The following is a 9,209-nucleotide window of genomic DNA, read 5'->3' on the forward strand; positions in this document are numbered from 1 at the left end:
ATTCTCAGAATAACTTGTATTTTCAGTTTTTACAGTTTTCATTTGTAGGTATTTTACAATAACTTACTTTCGATGACCGAATAACCCTTTGAGTATTTTGACCTTCACAAATCCTCGCCATTTTTTTCTATCCTGTGTCGCTGTTTCGAGAGGTGTATTAACATTTATCTCTTTGAAGTTTTGATTTGATGGTTTTCGTATCTCTGTCGTCATTACCTACTTCTTTATACATGACCTATCCAGGCTAATCTACGGGATCTTACAATACTTCTTAGCAAAAGCAGTCCAGTGAGTGTTCGTATTTCCTGATTATTGTAAATTGTCCAGTTGCCCTGCTGGTTTTGATATGGACCTAAGCTGGATCTGATAATTTTATTTTCAACGCTATACGATGTTAATCGCGTAGAATCATGCACTACGTTTCACATCCATATAGCACCACAGGTTTTATGGTGGGGTTGTATAAATTAAGCTTTTGTTTTCTGCTGCTCGATTACCGCTCAGTATTCGAGTCACTACCTCTTAAATAATCTAATTGATCATGCTAACCAGGTATTTAATCTTATTTACATATTTTAAAGTCTTATTATCAATGGTTATTGGATTCGTGCATGGACTAATCCTGTTTGTTCCTGATACTTTAAGAAACTGAGTCATTTGAACAATAATGTTTAGTCCAACCTGTCTAGTCGCTGTCTTAAACTCCTTGTACTTTGCAACAACTAGTGTGTTGCTTTCCGCTTAAAGCTATTCCTCCAAGTACTTATTGTCCTTTACATACTGCTCATTATATTACGAGGTTAAATAAGAACCTCTTTGTACTTCGCAACAACTAAACAGAGTGTTGTTTTTCCCCTAAAGCTATTCCACAAGGTACTTATTGTACTTTACGTACTACTCATTCTATAACGAGGTTAAATAAAGTTTTTATAAGAGCGGTTTTTGTAATAAGACTGTTTGGACTGTATAAATATGCGTTGATAGTTCTGCGTAACACTTTTGATTGAAATCATAATATGTCGATGTTGTAATTGGAAGCCGAGTCTAAAGGTTAATTTAACATAACAACAGACACGCTTCATGACTATCTAACTGATATCTTGATGACATCAGTAACATAGATGACTATAATAATTACAAAGTTGATTTACGTCCCAAGACCCAGTACATTTTGCTTAGTATAAGTCCTATCTGCTTTTTTCTGGCGAGGAGAGGTTTTCTCTATTTAATTACCTATGCAAGTATTTGGCACCTTCTTGTTGAGGTAATTATTGGTTGTTAGAGAGTTACTGATGAAGATTTGTCTCTGCAATTTGTGAACGTTGCATATATGAACTTACTTTCATTTACTTTGATTTATTTGCTTTTTAATAATTTCATTAAACACTAAATTATTAAATACTGAATGGATTTTTTTTCGACAGGCATTAGAGACCTATTTAACGCCATCGCCGATGGAAACTACCCCTCATGGACCACTTATGTTCAAATTATGACTCCAGAACAAGCACAAAGATCACCATTCGATCCCTTCGACTTAACCAAGGTTTGGCCCCAAGGAGAATATCCTCTCATCAAGTTGGGCAAAATAGTCCTCAACCGCAATCCCGAAAACTACTTCAGCGAAGTCGAACAGCTCGCTTTCAGCCCATCTCACATGGTGCCCGGAATTGAAGCCTCTCCTGACAAGATGTTACAAGGACGTCTGTTCGCTTACAGTGACACTCACAGACACCGTTTGGGTCCCAACCATTTGCAATTGCCAGTTAACTGTCCCTTCCAGGTTCGCAACCACCAGAGAGACGGATTCATGTGTACTAAAAGTCAAGGAGGTGCTCCCAACTACTTCCCTAACAGTTTCAACGGTCCAGTAACTGACCAAGTAGCTAAAGCTCTTGAACCAGCATTTACTGTTTCTGGAGAAGCTTATAGGTGAGTATCATGTTTGATAGCAACACATAAGTAAAAAAGCGTAAATGTTTCTCTAATAATTGTTACATTTTATCGGATACTGAAAAGCAATCGATACTACAACAATAAACGAATTTGTACTACTTTAGTCCATCAGATGTCTCTTTTTTTCACCAAAATAAATCTTTTATAATAGAAATACGGGATGAACAATCACAATCATAGATGTGAACAATCAATCACATATGGCGACAGAAAGATGCGCTGGCGTGCCTCCTTTTCAATATTGTCCTGGAAACGGCCGGCCGTTAGAGACTCCTGATTAGACAACAGAGGAAATATTTTTAATAAATCCTCATAAATTATGGCCTATGCAGGTGATATAGACCTAATTGCTTGTACAATAGGCAAGCTAAGATAAATTGGAATTACTCTCCCAAATTCTGAAAAAATGTGGGCCTACAAATAAATGAGAAAAAAACCAAAACTATGGCATTATCATCAAACAACGGAGCCAGATACATTGGTCATCAATTCACTGTTGATAACTCTAGCTTTGAAGTGGTGGACAAATTCACATACCTACTTAGGCTCACTGATGAAGACCTCTTGCTCATATTCTAACGAAGAATCTTGAGAGGAATATTTGGTGGCATATGTGAAAACGGTATTTGGAGCAGGAGGTGTAACTATAAGCTATACCACAAATACAAACAGATATCTGGTAGTAAAGTTGTCTCACAAAAATAGAAAGACTAAGATTGGCGAAACATCTAGCACGATCACACAAGAACAACCATTCTAGACGAATCCTTATGTCACAGATGATGAGAAGTAGACGGAGACTGAGAGGTAGTCTAAAACTTAGAGGGATGGTGTGAAGATGCTAGAAAACTAGCTGCCGCAGACGCAACGGCTAGTAATAGATAGGGTTGACCAGCCAAATAGACTTAAGAAGGTCAAAGTTCTACTATAGGGCTGTAGCACGATTGCTGTAGCACCTCTACACCACTTGTACGAATTTCTTCGTTTCCCACCCTATCTCTCAACGTTCTGCCCAACAATGATCTTCCCATTCTATGTTGCGTCACTTGTAATTTACATGCAGAAGGCCTTGTGAGATTAAGTGTCTGCACCATATGTAAGAACAAATAGGTACATAGGTACACCTTTAAAAATATCACGCAATCTTCCAGATGCTGCCCATATTAGAGTTATTCTCCTTAACAGCTCAGCAATTTGATTATCTCTGCTAATTTTAATGCATTTACAAGGTATATGTAGCTGTTAACAACTTTAATTTCGACTTCTAGCATCACAGGCTAGCTCGGAACTAAATTCGTCATCAATTTTGTCTTTTGGTAGTTAATATTCAAACTTACCTTACGTGCTGCGACTCGTAGATGACTAAACATCTGGCCATCGATATTTATTCCTATATTTTCCTATTGCAGTGACTTCACTGCATTTTTAAGTACAGTGATAAACAACTTTGGTGACATAGTATGTCCCTGTGGAACCCCTTCCCTGATATGTATTTTATCGGTAGGACTTTGCAGATTTATAGTTGTTGGAGCATTGCTATATGCATATATGCATATATGCATATATGCATATATATATATATATATATATATATATATATATATATATATATATATATATATATATATATATAATGCTGGTGTACCTATGATACCTGGTCCATTATTGTATATATTTTTCAATCAAACTTTTATGCACTGTAGGTGGTCATTTGTACCATAGTTTGAGCGAAATCTAGCCTGTTCTGTTGGCTGATACAGTTAAAATTTTTGTTTCCAATCATATGGTCACCCTTTTATGCAGAATAATTATAATATAGTTATTCCAATTTTTAAGAATTTTTTGACTATACAAGGAGATATTGAAGAAGTCTTATATTTCCTTCAGAAGAGAAGTGCCTTCAAGTTTTAGAGCATCTGTATCCATTCCATCATTAATACCTCATTAATACTATGAATACCCTCAGATCCCTGGTTTTGTATCTTTTGTCTGCCGTGTTGATTTATGTTATTGTTGATACACACAGCAGAGTTATAATATAAAACAGGTTGCAAACTTTATTTCACTACTAAAAGTTAGTTTGTTTTTTAAGCAGTTCCATAAATTCTTCAAATTCATAATATTCAATCATGACCTTGATTTTCATTTTTATTTGCAAATTTGCGAATAATTAATCTTTAACATAATAACTTGTTTAAATAATCTGAAAATGTACTCAACCCAAATTTTTGGTAGTAATAAAAATACTTTATCACAATTTTTGTTTGAATTAAGCCGTCATTCGACCTTCAAATGACAATACACTTTATAATACATATATACATTATATCGGTTTTATTTTGATACACTCTGTCTGTTATCTGTAGGTCAAAATGTGCAGTTTTAAAGTTGACTCCAGATTTATATAAGGCGTCGATGATCTATGTATAATGATTTCAAATTAATACCGCCTTCAGTCTGATAAAATTAAGCTGTAACTAAAATTATATTTTTTAAACAAATAATTTAAATTAAATTTTTGTTTTTCTTTTATTTACAAAAAAGGGAAAAATTTATTCATTAGTCATTTATTTGACTGTTTTTTTATTGTGTAATATTTTTTAATGTACTAATATGTACGTGTTTGTCCAGTATATTTGATTCCGATAAATCGATAACATTACTAATTTGCAATAATTAATTGCTAATTACATGCGCTTCTCTTGGCTAGAGTTTTGACAGATGAAATATGTCTAGAGTCGACATTATTGCGATAACGTTGAGGAATAGTAAAATAAATAATAGTAACAATAAAAGTGTTCAATCTAAAATTAATCCCTTAATTTGTAATCTCACATTATTCTTAACTTCTTAACCTTTTATAGTTTCACCGTGTATAATTGAAACATTGTGAAAACATCGTGTAATATTTTAATAATTAGAGTTCATTTACCTGCAACTTAATAAATTGCCGAATAATATATTTTCAAATTGAACTTCCTAAGTGTTGCAATAACGGCCTAGATTGAATTGTATTGTAAGTTCGTAGTGTTCAAAGTTTGTTAGTATGATAGAAGGATTAACCTCTGTGCTGAGGTATACATTATTTGTGAGATTATAAATTGGGGATTTGAGCGCAGTCTATTATAGAAAGTTACCTAACCAACAACTAGAGTGTAATTATCAGTAGCTATCAATAAAACTATAATTTTTACTCCACGACTTCAACATTTTATTGTATACCATCGTTGATCGAGAAGAATCGTACAAAGGGGCATTACAAAACAATTCGATCCATATAACTACATTCGAATCTGTCCAAAAAGAAATAGTGGAAAAAAATAAGTGATTTAAAGCAAAAACTTAAATTAACGCCTTAGAACAGCCGACATTAGACAGCCTAGCAAAGTGACAAAGAGACATGTTTGCTTTGCGTGGACAATTGGGATTAATACTGATTCGCTTCTCCTAATGACTTTATCCAACAGACTGGCTACTGTCAACATTTATAATGATACCGAAAAAAAAAAAAAAATAAATGCCAAACAGTGTAGCGAGCAACAACCTTGGAACCAAAGAAGCACTCTTCAGTTTGCAGGTCATGGTTCAAAGATGTAAGGATATCAAACAATCGGTATATATTTGTTTTATCGACTTCGAAAAGGCCTTTGGCCAAGTAAACCATGACAAACTTATAGGTGTCTTGCAACAGGTGGGAATTGATGACCGAGACCTCCGTATTATCAAAAATTTGTATTGGCATCAATGTGCAAACATACGAATTGGACACAACACGACGGAAGCAGTGGAAATACGACGTGGAGTGAGGCAAGTTTGTATTCGATCTGTACTTTTTAATATCCACTCCGAATTTATTTTCAAAGAAGCCTTAGTTGAAGATACAGACATTAAAATCAACGGAATTAATGTCAACAATCTCAGATATGCAGACGACACGGTACTTACTGTCTCCAATGAAGAAAACCTGCAACGTGATGGATATGGGCTAAAACTTAATACTTCTAAGACAAAACTTATGGTTGTCAGCAAAACGGAGTTACAACCAACGAACATCGGAGCGTATGGAATAGAGTTAGAAAGAGTCCACAATATTGCCTATTTGGGTACAAACGTTAACGATAACTGGGATATAAATAAAGAAATAAGAATACGCATTGAAAAAACCAGAGCCGCCTTCTATAAATTAAAGAAAATTATAATTAATAGAGATATTACGTTAAACCTTAAAATCAGATTAATACGCTACTACATATTCTCCACATTGCTGTATGGTATGGAGAGCTGGACACTTCTTCTTCTTCTTCTGGTTCCTATCCGTTTCGGATGTTGGAAATCATATTCGCAATCATGACCTTGCTCGCTGCGGCTCGAAACAGCTCCGTTGAGGTTTTCTTAAACCATGTTCTTAAATTCCGCAGCCATGATATTCTCCTTCTACCGGGTCCTCGCTTACCTTTGACTTTACCTTGCAATATAGACTGCAGCAGGGAGTAACGTTGCTGATTTCTCATAACGTGTCCCAGATATTGCAATTTTATGCGTTTGATCGTAAACACAATCTCTGGTTCCTTCTTAATTTTTTCTAGAACTTACTTGTTCGTGATCCTTGCTGTCCATGATATTCTCAGCATTCTTCTATAAAGCCACATCTCAAATGCTTCAAGTTTTTTAATAGTGGTGTCTGTAAGCGTCCATGCCTCCGCCCCGTACAACAACACAGAGAAAACATAACATCTCAAATGTCTCATTTTTGTATCTAGGGATATGTTGTGACTTTTGAAGATGGCGCTCATTTTGTTAAAGACCGTTCTTGCCTTTCCTATGCGGCACTTTATTTCCTGTACATTGCTCCACTGTTCGTTTATAATAGTTCCCAGGTAGCAATACTGTTTTACTCGCTCTATCTGCGTTCCATTAATGTAAAGATGAGCCCCATTTATATTCTCCTTGCTGATAATCATTTGTTTCGTTTTGTGGGTATTAATGTTTAGTCCGTACTGTTGACTGTACTCGTTTATTCTGTCCATTAGCCTCTGAAGTCCCTCTAAACTATCTGCTATCACCATGGTGTCGTCGGCATATCTAACATTGTTTACTCTTTCACCATTTAGAAGGATGCCTTCGTCTATTCCGTAAAGAGCCTCGTTAAAAATTTTCTCTGAGTACATATTAAATATCAACGGCGATAGGATACATCCCTGTCTAACTCCGCGTAGTATTTTTATGTGATCTGTTTCTTCTCCGTTAATTTTCATGTAAGCGGTCTGATTCCAGTATAGTTCTGAAATTATTCTGAGGTCTTTGTCATCCAGGTCTGCTTCTTTTAAAATGTCTATCATCTTTTGATGTTGAACTCTGTCAAATGCCTTTTCATAGTCGATCAAGCACGCGTATACGTCGCAGTTAACGTCCCTGCATCTTTGAATCAGTACCTGTACTCCGAAAAGTGCCTCTCTGGTACCCACTGCGTTAATGAAGCCGAACTGTCTGTCCGATATTTGTTCCTCGCACTTCTTATAAATTCTTCCATGGATGACTCTAAGAAACAGTTTCAACATGTGGCTCATTAGGCTGATTGTTCGATATTCTTCGCACTTTTTAGCCCCCTGGTTTTTAGGTATCGCTATGAATTCTGATTCTAGCCATTTATCAGGGATGATTCCTGTATTGTATATTTTATTGAAGACAGCCGTGATCCAATTTATTCCTTCTTCCTCCAAGAGTTTTAAAAATTCAGCTTCGATATTATCAGGCCCTACAGCTTTCCTGCTTTTCATCCGTTTTATTGCTTCTTCTACCTCGGATTTAAGTATGTCCGGGCCCGTCATCCTCTCTGAAAATGGATGCCTATAATCCATTCTTTGATCTTGAAAAAGTGTCTCCAAATATATTCTCCATTTGTCTTTCATCTCTTGGGTGTCAATGATTAATTTTCCATTGGTGTCTATGAGTTTCATTTGTGTTCTCTTTTTAAAAGTACCCGTTATTTCTTTTACCTTTTTTTGTACATTAAAATTGTCATGCTTGGCTTGTAGTCTTTCTATTTCTTTACATTTCTCTGGACACTTACAGAGACATCAATGAAGAAATTGGAGGCCTTTGAGATGTGGATTTATCGACGAGTATTGTGGATAAGTTGGTTGATCGAATAAGAAATGAAATAGTTTTACATCGAATGAAAAAGAGCACAGAAATAACAAAAACGATAAAAATTCGAAAGTTACAATATTTCGGTCATGTAATGAGACATCGAGAGAGGTATAATCTTTTACACCTCATAGTACAGGGTAAGATCGCCGGAAGAGAGACCCAGGCTGAAGAAGAATATCCTGGCTCCGAAATATCTGAGAATAGTATTAAGAGACCACCGCTAATTTATTTAGAACCTCAGTAAACAAACTTATTATTGCCAATATGCTCGCCAACGTTCGATAATCGGATTGGCTACTGAAAGAAGAAGAAATGGCTTTATAATAATCTTTATTTCCCAAAAAATGTGTTTACAATTAAAGCTATTGAAAATTAATAAATATAGATAAGCTATCGACAATGAGTTTGTGATATATTTTACTTTTTTATAGCATTTTTTTAAGTTTAGTTTAGTTCGTTTAGTTCGACAATGTAACTCTTATTTATACATCGATAATTGAATCATGTTTTAGTTGAAACAATAATTAACATAAAAAATTGGCAGAACCAATCATAAAAAGTTTAATGATATTTAGAAATAGTAATGACAAGTATTCAAACAAGACGAAAAGAACTTTGAGATAAAAGAAAGAATCATTTGAGCTGCTTTTTACTATTGCCGTTGTTTACAACCTATTATAATAATACCTTTTATTTATTTAATATATCTAATCTATTATTAATTTAGTATATTAATACTGATAAAAGTTGTATAATGATAATTATTTTTTTAAGGTACGACACTGGTGATGCTGATAACTTTAGCCAGGCCCGTGTGTTCTGGCAGAAGGTACTGAACAAGGAACAACAAGACCGATTGGTCAACAATTTAGTTGGACATCTTTCCGGAGCTCTGGACTTCATTCAAGAAAGACAAATAAATCACTTCAAACAAGTAGACCAATCATTTGGAGAGAGAATAGCAGCTGGACTTCAAAATATTAAACGCACTAAGGCTAAAATATAAATTTTTATATTGTATACTTTTTTTGTTATGTACTTGATTTTTATTGTTAATCAAGGTGTTTGTCGAGGTTTATAATAATTATATACTTCAAAGTTTT

At 34.7% G+C, this 9,209-nt stretch overlaps 1 protein-coding gene across 1 annotated transcript in view; it reads left to right on the forward strand.

Annotated features, from left to right (window-relative positions):
- The window catches only part of Cat (Catalase), a 61,639-nt gene extending 52,430 nt beyond the window's left edge, over positions 1-9,209 (forward strand). Inside the window, exons 5-6 of the mRNA XM_072543900.1 lie at positions 1,425-1,932; positions 8,881-9,209. Coding sequence (XP_072400001.1) covers positions 1,425-1,932; positions 8,881-9,112 — 740 coding nt within the window. The 3' untranslated portion in view covers positions 9,113-9,209. The remainder of the gene's footprint in view (positions 1-1,424; positions 1,933-8,880) is intronic.

This window comes from Diabrotica undecimpunctata, chromosome 9 (assembly GCF_040954645.1).
Source record: "Diabrotica undecimpunctata isolate CICGRU chromosome 9, icDiaUnde3, whole genome shotgun sequence".
Taxonomy (NCBI): domain Eukaryota; kingdom Metazoa; phylum Arthropoda; class Insecta; order Coleoptera; family Chrysomelidae; genus Diabrotica; species Diabrotica undecimpunctata.